The sequence below is a fragment of the Marmota marmota genome, unplaced genomic scaffold (genome assembly GCF_001458135.2).
Source record: "Marmota marmota marmota unplaced genomic scaffold, marMar, whole genome shotgun sequence".
Taxonomy (NCBI): Eukaryota; Metazoa; Chordata; class Mammalia; order Rodentia; family Sciuridae; genus Marmota; species Marmota marmota.
The window spans coordinates 8,323,050-8,341,823 of NW_026000294.1; the positions used below are offsets into that span (position 1 = coordinate 8,323,050).

Sequence of the window (18,774 nt, forward strand, 5' to 3'; positions counted from 1 at the left end):
GATGAATCGGGCATCCTTGTCTTATTGCCAATCTTAAAGTGAAAGCATTTAGCATTTCCCCATTCAATATAATGTTAGCTATTTGCTTATTATAAATGGTCTTTATTATGTTGAGAGGCATTCTTTGTATTATCTTCATTGTTCAACACTTTTATCATGAATAGATGTTGAATTTTATTAAATGCCCTTTACTGCCTCAATTGAAATGAGTATAAGTTGTTTTGAGTTCTATACATATTCTGGATATTAATCTCCTGTAAAAACAGTAGCTGGCAAAGTTTTTCTCCCATCTTGTAACTTCTCTCTTCATGTTCTTTTTCCTTTTGCTATGCAGAAGCTTTTTAATTTGATGTTCACTTGTTCAGTCTTTATTTTATCTCTTGAGCTTTAAGAGTCTTTTTAAGGAAGTTGGTGCCTGTAGGGATATGTTGGAGTGTTCACCCTATATTTTCTTCTAGCAGGTGCAGTGATTTTGGTCTCATTTCTAGGTCTTTGATCCAATTTGAGTTGATTTTTGTTTGGGATGAGAGATAGGATTTAGTTTTTTTAAAATATGTGTATCCAGTTTTCCTAGCACCATTTGTTAAAAGGGCTATATTTTCTTCAACATGCTTTTTGTACCTTTACCAATGATCATACAACTCTTTCTATGTGGATTTGTCTCTGTGTCTTCTATTTCATTGCTCTTCATGTCTATTTCTATGCTAATGCTATGCTGGTTTTGTTACTATATCTCTGTAGTATAATTTGAGATCAGGTATTGTGGTACCAACAGGAACACTGTTATTGCCCAGTATTGCTTTGTCTGTTTTTGGTCTTTTATTCCTAAATAAGAATTTTAGGACTATTTTTTCTAGTTGTGGGAAAAATGCCATTGGTATTTTGATGCAGATTGCATTGAGTCTATATATTACTTTTGGTAACATGGCCATTTTCACCAAATTCAGTCTACCCAAGAGCATGGGAGGTCTTTCCATCTTCGTAGGTCTTATTATCATCAAACAGAGGTAATTTGTCCTTTTCTTTTCCTATTTTGTGTTCCTTTAATTTCTTTCTCTTGCTTGGTAGCTCTGGCTAGCAATCTACTACCTAGCCACTCCAGTGGTTAGAGTGGACACAATTATTTTGTTATTGATGTTGGAGGAAATGACTTATTTTTTATCCATCCATTATGATTTTGACTTTGGGTATGCCATAAAGAGTCTTTATATTGTGGAAATAAATCCTTTCTGTCTAGAATAAGGAAATCTTTAATTCGTCTTTTGCAAAATTTTCTATTTATAAAATACTTTCAAGGACATCTTAAGGAATGATATAGTACAGAATAAAAAATAATGCTTCATATCAGGTCCATCTACAGGGGTAAAACTGAAATTGTAGGAATACAGGCAGCCAAAACCATTTTTTTTAAGATCCATGACTGAAGGCTCATTTTTTTGAAGTATCATATGTTTTCATATTGACATTATATTTTTTTTTACCACATGAGAAATACAGAGTGTGTACCCACTCAAACTGAGTCTGAGTCCTATGGGAAGGCAAAGTGGGTGAGATGAGCACATTCATGGTCATTTTAATACATTTTCATTTATTAAAGATTAATAATAATTTTACTTAGCATATAATACTTAAATAAATTATTATCTTTTCCAGATAAACATCATATGCCTAATCTATTAATTACTATGTATTTTGGCTCAAGTGCCAGATAACCCATATGACTTTAAAACACTTCACATGGAAAAGAATTAGGAATTTTAGATATATGCCAGAAGGCCCATGAGGTAGATGAGAGATTTTACTTCTTCCATATAGCCCAATAGATTGAAATTAAGACCACTATAATGGTTTTCTCTTAGATCTTTATGAGTAGACTTGTATTCTTTCCTGGCCTTTGTGCAGAAAATCTTGGATGGGAGGTGCAAGATCTCAGTTCAAGTTTTGGCTGTGTTCTTTACTGAGTTCTTTTAATATTCTAAGCCTTTTTTCCCCCATATAGAAGAAAAGTAGTTATAATGAAATTTATATACAAGGAACCTAGGAAATCTTATCCTGATGACAATTCCATTTGTAGTATGATTTCTCACCCCTGCAGATGACAACCAGACCTTTGTGCAGGCCTACGACAATATACCTCTTGTTATCACTGTGTTTACTGACACTGAAGAGATACTTGTACCATGCCGGGTCACTTCCCCTGATGTTGATGTTAAGCTTCAACTGGTAAGTTGCATTGTCAGGGTCTCAGGGACTTGCCACTTTCTAGTGTAGGAAGTATAAAGATACTTGGGGAGAATTTTTAATTTTCATGTTTAGTACTGGCCCTAACTATGTCATGTCTACCTTTTTGGAGTGGAACATAAAAAATAGATATGCTACTATTTTGCCTTGAATTAGTGCTTTCACAAGAGGATTACACAAACTAGAGGGAAGTAGATAGTTACTATGATGCCCCTGAGTAATCATCTATTGTACTCAGTCTATATTATAGGCCATTCTAGAAAGGTCTCCCCTTCCCAGAAGCCAGAACCATTTTCTAGAAGAACTTTCTTGAATTTGATTAACTCTAGATGTCTAAGGACCTGTGAAGACTTCATATAAAGTTTGTCCAGAGCTCTAAGGTTTGAGTATTTGTGTGTAGTTCTAAAAATTGAACCCAATTTCTCACACATGCTACGCGAATGCTATTCTTCTGAGCCACAACCCCAACCCCTTCATGGAGTTTTTTATAAATAAGAAGTAAAGCTAAAATTTTATTGTCTGAGTAAATACATGTCTTTCTTAAACAGAAAGAAAATACTGGAAAATTTGGGGTGGGACACATGAGGAGTACAAGAGACGAAGGGGTAACTTAGAGATGTAGCTTCATCAGTCAAATCAATATTGGTTATGAATGGGGTATAATATCCCTGATGGATCACCTTAACATTCCTGAAGTTCTCAGCATTCAAAGTTGAATAACACTTCTACAATTTTAAAAACACATTTATGTATTTCACCTTCTTTGAGCTGCTCAGATAGCTACCCTTTGAGGTAAATGGAGCTTCCTTTATTATTTCCATTTTACATATGAGGGACCCTTGGCCTAGAGAAAAGAAAGAACTTGCTCAAAGTCCATATTTTAGAAGGTCATAGCCAAAAGTAAAAATTGGATATCTTTATTCCTTGTCCAGGTATTGTCTTCGTGGTCTCCTTCAGGGCAGGTGTATATATCTGCTCCTCTCCTGGATACATTCTTCTTCTGCTACTAGGTTCTTCTAAATTCTCTGTAATGACAAAGCTATGACCCTCCAACAGTAGCATGCAATGATCTTCTTACTCTCCTGCCATATAAGGAGAGTCAAGATTTTCCCTAATCCCCCTTCACTGCAATATATCTGTGAAGGCTAAGAGTTGGGTAGCCAGGACATTGTGTATTTGCAGCACCAGCTGATATGATAAATGGGGTGCTGACAAAGTTCGTGGGAAGAAGGTACTTTAACAGGATCCATAAAATCTTGGGAGTCTATTAGGTACTTTCTGCAGACTGCACACTATCTTGATTGGTTAGTACTCCTCTTCCAAGTCCTATCTGTCCCTAACGTCATTAGCAGGTCATTATATGCTCAGTATAGCAGTCTCTATCATCACAATTAAGTCCTTTCTCCTGTGAGTACCCAGTTCACATGCTCCTCCAACACTTCCCTGGGACTTTCTATTAGCTTTTTCTAAGTGGAAAAGAAGATGTCCCATGTCTTTAGGACACAGTCCAGAAGGAGTTAGTGTTCCATCAGGAAGGGTGGAGAGGGAAAGACAGGGTTTGTGATAGAGTCTATGTGCTTGGATGGCTTCCTCATCCTTGCTCCACCTAATATGCAGGGAGAATGACCTGGTCCACTCACCAAGCTTCCTTTTTTCCCTTCAAACAAATGTTTGACGAGACTTGGCGCCACTGTGTCTCTGTCCTGTGCCAAAAGGAAGCATGGAACAGGGAAGTGACTGACCTAATTCCAAGCCTCCTTTTCTAAAATTAAACCATACTAAACAATGGGTTCACCTCCATAGCATGAGCTGTCTGGAAATATTAGTAGAGGTATAGCCAGAATTTGCTTTTTTTTTAAAAAAAATCTTATTTTACCTTCATTTACTTCTCTTTATTTTATTTTTATGTGGTGCTGAGGATCGAACCCAGTGTCACATGCATGCTAGGCGAGCACTCTACCACTGAGCCACAACCCCAGCCCTGCCAGAATTTGCTTTTCTAAGGCCTTACCTATCATCTCCCCTAAGATTTATTAAGATCAATCAACTTCAGGGGATCTAGAAATCTCCCCCTTCTATCCAAAGGGGATTCCTAGACAGCAACCATAATATACCACTTTCTTTATAACTCATCAAAAGTCCCCATGATTCAAGTTAGCTTATTATGATACTATTGTATTTAGGGGAAAAACATTTAACATGATACTGGCATTTAAGGAACTATTGGCTAAAGAATCTATCCCAAAGCACTGAATAACACATTCAGCCTAAAGCTTGGCTACTGTGGAATTGAGGAACATCCGTCAGATTCTGTGAGCCCACAAAGAAGAATTCTGAGCTATGAATGAGGAAACCTGGAGTTCAAGTTGGATAATAATTTTTGATTATTTGTTAAGAGAATAGATGTGAATTATACTTTATACAATGCAATAGGCAGTACAGGTGAAAAGTACCAGTATAATTATGATCATTAGAGCTGATGTTTGATGTACTGGTTATGTATTTCACATTCCCTGATCTAAAATACATAACCTACATACGGTCATTTGGCAGGCCATTGTATACTCAATGTCACAATTCCCATGATCACATTGAAGTCTTTCATTCTCTAAGCAGCCAGTTCAGGCCTTCGGCTCTCTCTTCCCTGGGAACTTCTAACAACCAGTGTTATTCAAGGAACATTGGTTTTGCTGTTTTGCATTTTTGCTTTTACCATCTCATTGCTAGGTTTCAGTGTTACTCAGTAGGTGAAGGAGGGAGAAATATCCCCCTTGTCCCTTGCAGTGCTGGAGATGAATTTCATGGCCATACATATGCTATGTAAGTGCTCTACCACTGAGCCATATCCCTAGTTTGAAGGGTTCCCTTTCTCCTGAAGTATAACTCCAACAAAAGTAAGCAAACCAACAGTGTATACAGGGCGTTTTCCCCATACTAATTGATTAACTAAAGCTAACTTTATAGAAGAGGAAAACAACTTATTTTTAGGTAGAATTCAATGCAATTTGATTTAGTCCAACATATTGATCTCCTGCCCATGCCCCCCATGGGTGGTAGAAATAGGGTTTCCCTTGATGTAATGGGTTGGCTGAGAAATAAAAGCTAAGAGAGCCTGGATCAGTGGTTCACACCTGTAATCCCAGAGGTTCAAGAGGCTGAAGCAGGAGGATCGTGAGTTCAAAGCCAGCCTTAGCAATGGTGAGTCGCTAAGCAACTCAGAAGGACCCTGTCTCTAAATAAAATACAAAATAGGACTAGGGATGGGCTTAGAGGTGGAATGTCCCTGATTTCAATCCCTGGTACCCCTCCACCCCAACCCCCCCCCAAATAAAAAAAACTAAGATAAATACAATTGAGAAAAAAACATAGAACACAGAAAGTAGTTTCAAAATTGGGGACAGAATGGGCAAGCTCATGAAATAGATTGAGCTCCTGGCAAAATGGAGCCCACACCTGCTTTGTTTATATCAGGACATATCAAAGGCCTTCCATAGAATGTTCTCCAAGAAAGATTAATGGTAGCCTGTTCAGTTTCTAATGGGTTATGCCCATCTCTGGAGCTACTATGAGGAACCTTCATAGCAGAGCAGAGGGAAAGGTCATGTGCTTTGGGCAATCTATTGCCATAGGAGAGCCACGGAAAGTTCCCAATGCCAGGCCTGTATGTACTAGAGAAAATAGGCATGCCAAGGAGAAAGGGAATGACTGCCTAGGGCAGTTTTAACTGAAGAGCTTATGACAAGTAGAAGCGCATTAAGTGAAGAATTTGGTAAGGAACACAAAAAGTAGTATGAAAAAATGAAGTAGTATTCAGGATTGTTGATTAAATATGACAGAAATTTAATCAAATCCTAATGCACTCAAATTGGCTTAGGCAAAATGCAAAATGTATTTCAAGGGGCAGAATATAGTTTAGTGTATTCACCTGAAGCTCCTTTCTCTAATATCACAGATCTGTTTTCAAAAATTATCTGTATTAATCTATAGTTCATTATATCTTTCTTCCTAGAGATAAGCTGAGAAGTATTCCCTATCTGAACCCAAGTTAGAAAATAATCCCAAGGATGGTTCTGGTTACTCTAATTAGAATCGAATCCCCAATTTTACTCTATTCACTGTGGTCAGAGAGGCAGGATGGTATGCAAATGCCACACAAAGTACATAGTTCTGGAGTGAGGATGAGGATGGTGGGCCACATTATAAGAAGGAATAAAGACAATAACGAGGGGAAGATCCTATCACATGCAACCAAAACGCCAAGCATCTACTGTAGATGATGATCTAATTTAGGAGAGCAGAGAAGGGAAGTGGCAGAATAGAGATTTTGGAAGTAGAATCCAATAGGACTTTTTTGACCTCAGTTCAGTTGACATTCAGGATCAGATAATTCTTTGTTGCATGGGGGCATCCTGTGCATTCAGGGATGTTTATTAGTTTCCCTTACTTCTACCCACTAGATACTAATGGCAACTTCCTTCAGTTGCACCAACCAAAAGTGTCTCCAAATATTGCCAAATTCCTGTAAGGAGAACCTACTCCCTCCCATTGAGATGCACTGGTCTGTAGGCTTAATTAAGTGAATGAGTAACTTTTTTACCACTGAGGAAAGCCTCAGTGTTGTACAACAATAAGGACACAGAGTTATTCCTTTTAACTCTGATTTTTTTGTACATCCCTGAAACTCTAAATTGCTGTAGAACCATGCAAAATACTCCAGGTTTGGGGGCCTCCTCCATTACTGATTTTAACTATTTTCTCAGCCATTTTGTATTTTTGTCTCCATGTGTTGTTTGCAGTCCCCTTAGTTCATGCTATTTCTGTTGCCGGGTTCTTTGAGGACCTAGCAACTGGGTAGTAAAGGACAGTTAGGTTATGATGAAAGTGCTGAGGAATTCTCAAAGGGGCCCAACAGATTTTGTTGAAAAGTAGTTTTAAAAATATTTTTAAACATTTGGAATTTGACTTAAAAGTTGCTAAAAATCATAATATATGCATGTGCAAAAATACCAAAAGAAAACCCACTAATTTGTAGAATCAGTATGGAATAATAATTATAATAATGCTGAAAAGAAAGATATGCCTGTAATCCCAGTGGCTCGAGAGGCTGAGACAGGAAGATCAAGGGTTAAAAGCCAGCCCCAGCAATGGTGAGGCACTGAGCAACTCAGTGAGACCCTGTCTCTAAATAAAATACAAAATAGGGCTGGGGATGTGGCTCAGTGGTCAAGTGACCCTGAGTTCAATCCCTAGTACCACCCCCCCAACAAAAAAGAAAGATAAAAGAATGTACACAATAAAGAAAAAAAAGTAAGCAAGACATACTTGGTGTGACTAATTGTAATTAATTCAAATTTGACTCAATCATAGCCGTTAAAAATGTGAAAAGATAGAAAAAGAGTTAATAAAGAATAAATTTTAAATTTAATTGTTTACAATTAAACTAAAAAGAAACGTAGTATATTTTATACCTTAAATTTTGTGTTATTAGGTAAAGCTTGATGATCCTATTGTAGAGTTAAGGAAAAGAAGTTTCTGAGTATATACATATTAGGAAGAATAAGAAAACTAAATCAATAGTCTATGAAACAGAAACTCAGAGTTCGAAGAGATTTCCTATATGACACAAAATTTCTTTATTGCCTCCTGGACAAATAGTCATCCCACCTATTTGAGTGATTTCAGTGACAGAGTTTACCATCCTTTTATTAAGCCAACACAGCATCTCAGACATTTTTACTCATCAGTTCACATTTTACCTTCTGAAGTTATACTCAAAAGTCCAAGTTCCCAAATAATAGCTCTTCATATACTAGGAAAAAATTAAACTTATTCTGACCTTTTTCCCTAATCCAAACCTCAATCCTACCAACCATATTCTTTCCTCAAGTGTTTTAGTTTCTCAGGCTAAAATCTTCCTTTTTCTCCAACTATTCCTTGTATCACAAGACTTCCAGAGAGTTCATGATTTTGATCATACTCCTTTGATGTCATATTGCCATTAAATTTTATATTTAATGAAAAATTTTAGTTATATGAGAATATGCTAATTAATATAATGTTAAGTAGGAAAACATAGGATTAAAATTGTGATTATAGTGTGTGACTATGTGTCAATGCATGCATACATAGAAAAGAGAATGTAAGTACATATGCCTCATTTGTTTCCTAGCTATTTCTGGGTTATAGGTTAGTATTATTTTCTTCTTTACTTTCTTCAGTATTTTTGAAAAATGTTCACAGTTAGTATGTATTATTTTCATATTTACAAATGATACAATTTAGTAATCCAAGCCTGTTTAGACATACACTAGCTGAGAGTGGGCATTCAGTCTGTGCTATTTGAAGCTAGGTCCTTATTACTTGGCACAGTACTTGACACAGAACATATACTTGATTAAATATTAAATATGATTTATTTAACTAATGAAAATATTAGGCATAGACTTCTTATAGTCAACTTCTTATAGACTTATAGTGAAGTCTTTTGCACTTGTTCATAGCTGAGGCAAAAGTGGATGCCCATAACAACAGAATATCAATAAATATCGGGCGTCTTGATAGGTAGATGTGCAACCTGGGAAACTGACAGCTGGTGTTCTTTTATCTTCAAAAGAAGACTGAATGGGCATTTTGGTTTTAAACTTCTCCAGTAGAAGAGACCTAAGTCTTGATATTCAGTGCAATAACAAAACATCAATTGGGCTACTCTGAACTGCATCTGTGAAATAGGGCAACATCATAACCTTTTTGTGAGAATTACATGAGCTAATATTTTGTCTGAAAAATAGTAAGTGGTATGTAAATGTTCACTGGTTCCTTTTTTGTTTGTCAAGTATCTACTCTGACCGGAACTGTGTTAATTTTGTAAGCGGAAAACAAAGGATTCATTATAGGGCATGGGATCAGACCTTGGAAAGCTTGGGTAGGAAAGTAGGAAGACAGACCACTCTTCTTCTGTGTTTAAGGTTAGATGGCATATGTGTTACACTGAATACTAGTGAGATCTTTACATTTTTGTCTTTCTGTTTTCCTTTCCATTCCCCACAGTTGCACCCTGCCACATTCACCTATGCAAGCCAAAACTGGGACCCCAGGAAAGGCTTCACTGTGATGCGGCCCTCTTATCAGTTCTACAGTAGCATGCTCCAATGCATTGCTGAAGTCAATGGAAAGATCCACAGGTCACTGTATCTCCCACAGCGATTGGGTATGTGATTTGTGTGTTTAGATTAGGAATTATAATCATGATGCTTTGTGAGAATACCTCCTTTTTGAATAAAACTTACTCCAGCTAAATTCTCTTTCATATAGATTAATAATCATGATAATCAAGATCCTAGGGTCTTGGGGCTGGGGTTGTGGCTCAGAGGTGGAGTGCTCGCCTAGCACGTGCAAGGTGACATCAATTCTCAGCACCACATAAAAATAAATAAAATAAAGGTATTGTGTCCAACTACAACTAAAAAATAGATATTAAAAAAAGATCCTAGGGTCTTATTTTAATATGTATATTACATAATATATATTGGATGTATACATATATACATATACATATATTATACAAATATATACTTATCTATCTATCTATCTATATAGATGTCAGTAGATAGATAGATATATAGCTATGTATGTAGGTAAAGCCCAGATAGATAGATAGATAGATAGATAGATAGATATATCAGTAGGTAAAGCCCAGATTAACTTCTGCAATCTTATATGACTCATAAGTATCAGACCATTTCTCTGGTGGCAATGTCTATAATAAATATTCACCTTTTACAGGGTTTTCCTTGCAAAACCATGAAATAATGGTGCATGTTGTGGCTAAATAACAGGCACCTTGGAATTTTATGTTATTGCTTCCTTGATTAATGTGGATATGGGCCATTAACAAGGAAGACCCCTTGCTCAGAGAACACATAAATATGTAGAATGAGCCACCAAAGGGCATTATGACTTTAGATCAGTAGGAGAAATAAAACTTTCTGATGGGGAAGCTTGTAAATTGGAGATAAAAATTTTCTAAGGATTATAGAAGCTGCTCACCACTACCAAGTGTCTTGCAATAGTTTATATAAAATCTTATTTGGTCTTTTCTAAACCATGGGACCTTGTGGTATGATTTTGCATCTACAGTTTTCACCTAAGAAAGGGTTGCAGGATTGAAAATTTTCAAGAACTACTCTATAATCAAGACTTTTTCCCCTGGTTTTGTCAACACCATATGGCATATCCTCTATTTTCTAGAAATCAAGAGAGGAAATATCTCTATCAGATATAACCAGAAGAGGCTTTTGATGGGAGACACCCTTTTCCTGCAGTGTGTGGCAGAGACCACATTCAATGGACGAATCAAACTGGATTGGGTATTCAACCGGCAAGATGTGAGTATACTATCTTTCCTTCAGAATGTTAGAGTATTTATCCATACTGTCTCTCCCTGAATTAGTCTAGTCTTGGACAAGAACCAGGCTAAGTGCTAGCAGATCAACAAAGCTGAATAATAAGTAGTATGTGAATTTCAAGAAACATGTTTTATAGGGACTGATATTTTATTCTGTACCATATTGTGGTCTATTATATATAAGTTCCTTATATTAATTTCTCTGGCTTCCCTCCCAAACCCTGTAATACTTTAGACATCTAGAAATACTCAATACTCTTGATTGAAATTTTCATCCTTTCCCATCCCACAGTCTAAGACAACACCCAGGTGTTGTGAAGTTAAAAGGAATTTGTACCAAGGGTCCCCTGTGTACAAAAGCTATAGTAATTTGACCATCTGGAATATAACCATGGAAGACAAGGGTTTATATATTTGCCAGGAAAATAACAACACTGCCCTGCAAGCCAACATTACCATCACAGTATACAGTAAGTAAACCTTGCATTCTTGACTTTTCTCTTGATTCTACTCTTCTCCCCTATACATGGTGAATCACTCAGAAATACCTGCATTTTCTCTTCCATTGTTATGGTTTCTCCAGCTTACAGCCCACTGTTTCAGGGCTTATATGAAATCTGTCCCTTTACCCTGTCACAGGGAACATATACTGCAAAATATTGTGATTTAACTTACATGTTTTTCTATCTTTTGGCTAGCTAGTAGTTAGTCCCAAATAGAGAGTAAAGAGTCTTGAATATTCTTTTCTATTTTGATGTGTGATCTTGAAAACAACTACTATGCCTCTCTAGGTTTAATTTTTCTATCTCTAAAATGATGTTTGAGGGTGCCCTTTGATTTTTCTTTTTACTGATATCTATGTGGCTAAAAATTGAATAGCAGAAAGAATTATTAAGTGAACCTCTATTTAACCCAATTACCTTGTGTTTATGGAGTGGTGATTAATAAATACATATGTACATAATACATGCTCTCACAAAACAAAATAATAGCCATATTCATCCCAGTACATTTATACAGAAAAATATTATTTGGAATGCATACACACAGATTCCAACACTTATTTGAAGGTATGGACAAAATCCTCACTTATTGGAGCCTGGGGGGCATGCAGCCCAATGGTATGGTGTGTTTTTTCATTCATAAGCCATGGGTTCAATGCCCAGCACCACAACAAACAAAAATTCTCACCTACAAATACTAATATTTCTCTACACACAAATGCTTACAAATTCAAATACAGTTACATTCTGAGTTTATTCTATAGTAAAAATTTAACCGCTATAGCTCAGTTAAACTCCTACAGCTGAGTTTATAAGATAATTTTCTTCATGTTTATCAGGCTTTGGATAACATATGTCCACTTTAGTAAACTGGGATGTCTTCAGCTGCAAACTACCTGATTAAAAGTAGTTTAACAATCAAGAGACAGTTATCTTATATAATAGAGTCTTCAGATTTACAGTTCCATGTTTGATTCAGTGGATCATGAATGTCCTACTGAAGCCAGGTTCCTTCCATTATTTTACTCTGCCACTTTCATTATCTTCAATGTACCCTGCATGTTGCTGGGAAAAGAAGGAAATTGATGACTTCCATTCCTTTTTAAGAATCTGTACAACTTTTCCTAGAGATTCCCTAGCTAATTTGCCCTCTTGCCTCATTGGTCAGAAATCATTCATTGCACATGTCTAAATAATCATCTCACAAGGGAAAAGGCCAACATGATTATATGATTCTCAACTTGGGAGCAGTACTATACTTGGAGGCATTGGAAATGTAAGGGGTCATGTTTTGTTTGTCAAAATGACTGGTGATCACTACTGGCATTGATGGGATAGAGTGAGACATAGTATTTCACAACAAAGAATTGTCCCACCTAAAATGCCAATCCTTATTAATAAACAACATTTGTCAGTTCAAATTTTATTCCCTGAGGTTTGGAAAAACATGGCTGCTCATAGGAAGAGTAAACAAAATTAAGATTTAGTTTTACTTTATCCCTCTGATACCATACCTCTTCTGATTCCAGAAAAATCATTCCTCAATGTGAGATGCAAAAGAAGGTGCATTTATGAGGTGACAGCTGGGCAAAGGATGCTCAAAATAGGAGTAAGAGTGGATGCTTTCCCTCGCCCCAATGTGACCTGGTAAGTGGGCCTTCTTTTCTAAGGTTCTCTATTCCTGTGTCTGCTAAACCTCACCCTTAACAATTACTCCTTCCACTAGACCTTTAATTTGGCATTGGGAACTCAGGAATACATTAACTCTGGAAAATAAATTAATCCTAACCCTACCCTTTGGGGCACTCCCAATTTCAGAAACTGGGGCTTATCTCCTTGTTCCCAAGAAGAGGTGGGTTTCTTTGATTATTTTCTTTTACTACTCTTTATATCCCCTATGTTTGAGAAAATGAGTTTTGCTCTTTGAAAGTAAAGGAGGGAACAAGTCTGGAAAAATTTCCAAGGTCATTATGGGATTACAGAATCTTAAGGTTTTGAAGAACTCTTAAAGATGGTCTTACCCATCCTAGTACAGGTCCTTGAACATCAGGGTAAGAAATGGTGAGGTGGAAACAATATGGGAATTTCCATGAGGCAGACATGTAATTAATTCTTTTTCAAGTTACCAGGCATATTAATAAACTCTCCAAGCTTCAGTTTCTTCATACATAAAATCTGAGTGATTATACTTATATTACACAACAGTTCTGACGTTTAACAAGAAAAATAAATATTGTACTTTTTTATTGCTTACTTTAGTAGGAAGTGGAGAACCCTCAAAGTTATGAAGTAAGGAGGGATAGATTTGAAGCTAAGCATTAGAAAGATTAATATGGCTTTATGAATTTACGATGGTAATGGAGAAAGGCTAAGAAGAAATAGCTACTGCTATAGGGGCTTATGACAAGAGTTATGTGAGACATGCTGTGGACATGAATAAGCAGGAGGAAATGGGACTATAAGAATGAATGAAATTGGGGAAAATTGAAGAGGCAGAATACTCAGGGTTTAATATCCAGTTAGATATGTGAAGCTAAGCCCAGGGATCTGAGGTAATTCATAGGTTTCACACTTGGTTAAATGTAAGAGTGGTTGTGTTATTAACAACCTGTGCTTCATTTGGATGAAAAGTTAGTGTGAGGGTGTAGGAGAGGAACACCATGATAAATTCATTTAGAGAATTTCCTCCAGGAACATTTTGAAATATGGGTCTAGAGCTAGGTTCTGGAGAGGTAAATTGAGAGTCATCAGCAGGTGTTAAATGAATACATATAGGCAGAATACCCAGAGATAAGAGCCCAAGACACAATACAGAGTATTCTTTATCTATGTACCTATCCATACATAAACACATATATACTTGAGGGCAATTATAAGCATTTATTATGCTCCTACTATTAATTACTGAAAAATATTTTCACAGTACATTAAATCCAGATTATTAGCAGAACCTGTAGGTTCTGATCTAAATATCTCAGTTCTCTCTCTCTCTCTCATCTGTTTGCTTAAGTATTTTAAGTGTTTACAGGAAACACATATATTAAAAGGGAAAGTAAACAAAAGACAAGTCAGTGAAGAAGAGAGAAATAATGATTAGAACAGTTTCAAGAGGCTAAGAGAGTTCTCACTTCAGTAGCATATATACTAAAATTGGAATGATACAGATATTAGCATGGCCCCTGCACAGGGATGACATGCAAATTCATGAAGCATTCCATTTAAAAAAAATAAAAAGAAAAAAAAATAGGCTAAGAGAGAAAAACTTGGTCCCTGAGGTCAGATATCCCAGGAAATCTGAAGGTCATTAATGCAAAAAGGCCACTGGCTTTGATATTTAGGGCATTGATGGGAATCTTGGAAAAGATGATTTCAAAATGATGATGTGGAGGAAAATTTGATTTTACAACATAAAGGAATTGATGAGAAGTGAGGAAATGGAAATATAGGATGCATGTGTGGGAATACTTTCCAAAGATTTAACCATTAGGAGAAAGGAAAGAGATAGTTTTAATCTTTTACTTCCAGTGTGACTGTACTAAGATGCTCCAACCGGAATTTTTTATTTTTTTTTTGTACAGCCAATTGAACCAAGGGGTGATTAACAACTGAGATACAACCTCAGCCATGTATACACACACATATATATATATATATATATATATATATACACACACACACATATATATTTGTTGTTGTTGTTTGTTTGTTTGTTTTTATGCAGGATCTCACTAATTTGCTTAGGGCCTTTTTGAGTTTCTGAAGCTGGCTTTGAACTCACAATCCTTCTGCCTCAGCTTCCCAAACCACTGGGATTACAGGCATGTGTCACAGTGCCCAGCAACAGCCAGGAAATTTGATGAAATGGGTTCCATTGCTCTGCTTCTCTTTGTTGACCATGATAAAGCATAAGCCTATGGGGAGAGGGTTGTATGTCCTAAAGACCAACACTGTATTTATCATTCCTTTCTCATGCCTTATAGGTTCAAAGATGGAAAACCACTCCCAGTAAACCATACCTTCCAGCTGGACACTCTAAACTACAGACTTAAAATCCTGGAAGTTAATGTAAAGTATGCTGGAAACTACACTTTTGCCCTGAGCAATACCAAGCATGGCCTCTACAAAAACATAACTGTACAACTGATTGTCAATGGTGAGTTTTGGGGATTTGGATCTATGCAACAGCTCTAGGTTCCTTTCTTGGTGCTATTAGAAAAGATATTTAATGCAAGAGTCAGATAGTAACTACCACAGCTATGCAGAGACAGAGATTTTGGAAATGCCTATTTGTTACCTAGAGTTCTTGCTTGGCACTTAATGCTGATAGCAATTTTAGTGCTCAGATGAATTAATTATCTGTCATTTTTTGTTATCAGAGATCCTCAAAATTGGCATCTTCTTATTAAGAAAATATTATTTGCGGTGCAGAGAGCCAAAAATCAACTGCCTGGTTTTCTACATTAAAAATGTCTTAAAGAAGAGTAACATGTTGTTTCCCATGGCCCATCTAAGAGCCACCTCTGATAGTTTCCTTCAAAAGTATGACAAAATAATATCAGTAGATTATTGTCATAGCTCTTGCTATCTGACTTGAAAACCAATGATTTTAGCTTACCAGAGTGGCAAGTCAGTGCTTTAGCCTAGCTTATATTTAGCCTATCTTACATTTCACCTATGAACTTCTGATTATGGGGGAGCAAATGGTGGGGTCCATGAGGAATAAGAGCCATTCTTGGATAGGACGGTCCTTTCCCTCATTTTTTAAAATTCTTGGTTCACTAGAGACCAAAATAAGAGAAGAAGTTTTCTGGATCTTCATTTGTCTCTATGATTATACCTCTTCATCCCTCCTTTATCAATACCATTGATTTGCAAAGGGTTTGGATTGGAGGAGGGAAGGAGGAATGCTTCCCCGAAACTAGTACAGCATTTATTTCTTTTGTATTGATCATAGACCATCTTTGTCATTTGTCTATCCTTTCTTACCTATGAATGTTTCCTATAAAACTGGATTTCCAATATCAAAAGAATATATAAATTTGAAAAATTTAAAATCACTAACTACCACTATTCCCATTACCAACATAATTGTCATAGTTAAGTGTTTCCAATCTGGATACTGAGGTAAGCACTATGGAGATTTTTGTTTTCTCTGCTAGCCTCTCAATTAAGGTTTATCACTTAACACTCTAGCAATCAGGTGGGCAGTTAGAGAAGGCAATGATAGGCTTAGAACCAATTTTTATACCTACTCTGTCTTCAGTCCCCACTGGCTAAGTGACCTTAGGCAAATCACTTTTCCCTTATGATCATCAATTTTATAATCATTAAAAAGAATACCAGGGTACTTTCTTCACAGGGCTATCATAATAATGACATGAAGTGAAGAGATGTTTCATCTTTTTCCTTCTCTTCCATCTCAGATGTCTGCTAAAATTGTTAATCATTACTACTTTGGCAACATATTTTGGGCACCATCATTTCCAAGATACCCTATTTTCAATATAAAGTGAGGTAACTAGAAACAGACTGAGGGCTATTCCAAACCAGAAAATGAAGGCCAAAGTTAGACCAAGGAATAAAATTCCCAATTACACACATTACTTTTATTTCATGTATGATCCTGTGTCTTAAACCTACTCTCAGGATTTAATCAAATGGATATGTGAAGAGTGAGTAATGAGGAAAACAAAAACCTGGTAACACTTATGCTTCCTAGAGTAACTGCTCAAAAACTATGGGTTTTATTTTCTCAAGATCATGTTGCCTGCTTTTTCCTTTTCTTTCTTTTTCATTACACTGACAATCAACCAATGCATTAGACATATAACTTTATTAGATAAAGTCAATTCAGAGGTTTTCTGAACCAAAATAGTCCCTTTTGAAGGCAGTTAAGAGACCAAGGGTTTAATCATTAGCTGTGCTCTCTTTTCCCATATCCCTACAGAATATGCTGGTGGGACTGTTTGGGATGTTACAAGACAAGTAGATGCATCCCCAGAAATATATTGGCTTTACTTCCAAGTTAGTGTGTTCCAATGAACCACTTTCATTCCCAATTTCCATATCTATGGAATGGGTATTATGATGATCATGATAGAACATAACTTTGGACACCTTTCTCTCTAATATGTTTCTATCCTGAAAAAGTAAAACTACACTTATCTTATGTGGCACTATAAGGTAAAATGTAAATATGAAAGGGAGTCATTCTGGCTGAACAGAAGGAAGAATTTCTTTTTCCTTTTAAACAGTAAAACTGTTGAACAATGGAACATGTCTTATGAGATAATGATCATCCTGTTTATAGAAGTAGAACAATTACTAGGTAAGGAGGGCATAGGAAGTATTTTGGTAGCCAATTGCCTTTAAAGCCCTGGTAATCTTGAGATTCTATTTTAACATAGCTTATTATAATAATAAATTCATTGCCTAGGTGCATTCAGTGTTAAATCTAGAACTGAATGATAAGTGTCTGTTTAAGGATCATATTACAAATGGCTGTGGCCTGGTCTTTGGCAGAGAGAAAAATGGTGGGTTCATAAGGGAGACTGAGTGCTACCCCTCTATCAGGACTTACCTATTTCTTTATCTAATATCCAGAGTGAGAAGTGAAACCATTTCTAGTGTGGATCAGAAGATAAAGGAAAAATAAACCTTACTTTTTCGTTTCTTATGGAAATGCCTCCTTAGCCAAAATTCAGACCAAAACACCACATTGTTTTTCATTCCCTTTGCCAGATTTTCCCATGAGAAAGTGACCAGAGAAACAAACAAACAAATACAAACTAAACAAAATCCATCAATAGGTTCTTTTCTCCCTCTATCCCATCATGAGTTATTCAAGACAAATCAGTATAGCAAGATGAGGCCAGGCTAGCCAGCAGCTCCACTTGTTATTATTTATTCTCAAATCTCTGCCCCCTGTACGTAATTAGTGCTGGAGAAGTGAGGGGTCAGCAAGACCTCTGAATTATCAGCTTATATTTTTAAAGTAGTTCCTCTTCCTTTCAGTGCACTTTTTAAGTTAGTGGGAGGCAGGTAGATGTCATGCAGACCCTGGTGGGATGACTACTTTGGAGTTAAAATGGAGCCAAAGGGGCCAACCTGGCAAATGGATAATGTTTTTTTAATATTTATTTTTTTAATTGTAGTTGGACACAATACCTTTATTTCACTTATTTATTTTTATGTGGTGCTGAGGATCGAACCCAGGGTCTTGCACGTGTGAGGCGAGCTTTCCACCGCTGAACCACAACCCCAGCCATGGATAATGTTAAGAGGAACACTGTAGGGAGGTCTGGGCCAAGAGGCTTACTTTAAGCAAGTGGTCCACTATTTTATCTTTTAATATTACACAGAATCCATGTGTATTTGTACCTATGACACTTTCAGGAAACATTAAATGTTGAAAATTCATGGAGGTTCTTTCTATTGTGTTGGAAAGAAGCAAACAAGATAATGGGCTGGAGGGCTAAAAGTATAGGTCTTCTGCCAAAAATTCTAACTATGTTTATTGACAATCTTTGAAATTCATTCTCATTCATTCTCTCTCTCTCTCTCTCTCTCTCTCTCTCTCCCTCTCTCTCTCTCTCTCTTTAAAAAAGAAAAAGAGTGTACGCATTC

The 18,774-nt window shown here is 36.5% G+C and overlaps 1 protein-coding gene and 1 non-coding gene across 2 annotated transcripts in view; both read left to right on the top strand.

Moving 5' to 3' along the window:
* The window catches only part of LOC125614442 (vascular endothelial growth factor receptor 1-like), an 85,743-nt gene that overhangs the window by 31,570 nt on the left and 35,399 nt on the right, over positions 1–18,774 (top strand). The window contains exons 2-7 of the mRNA XM_048797251.1: positions 2,096–2,223; positions 9,289–9,448; positions 10,489–10,625; positions 10,938–11,115; positions 12,678–12,795; positions 15,129–15,301. Of these exons, the coding sequence (XP_048653208.1) occupies positions 2,096–2,223; positions 9,289–9,448; positions 10,489–10,625; positions 10,938–11,115; positions 12,678–12,795; positions 15,129–15,301 (894 nt within the window). The remainder of the gene's footprint in view (positions 1–2,095; positions 2,224–9,288; positions 9,449–10,488; positions 10,626–10,937; positions 11,116–12,677; positions 12,796–15,128; positions 15,302–18,774) is intronic.
* LOC125614446 lies at positions 14,269–14,372 on the top strand. Its single transcript, XR_007345036.1, has one exon. It is a non-coding gene; the product is annotated as a U6 spliceosomal RNA (small nuclear RNA).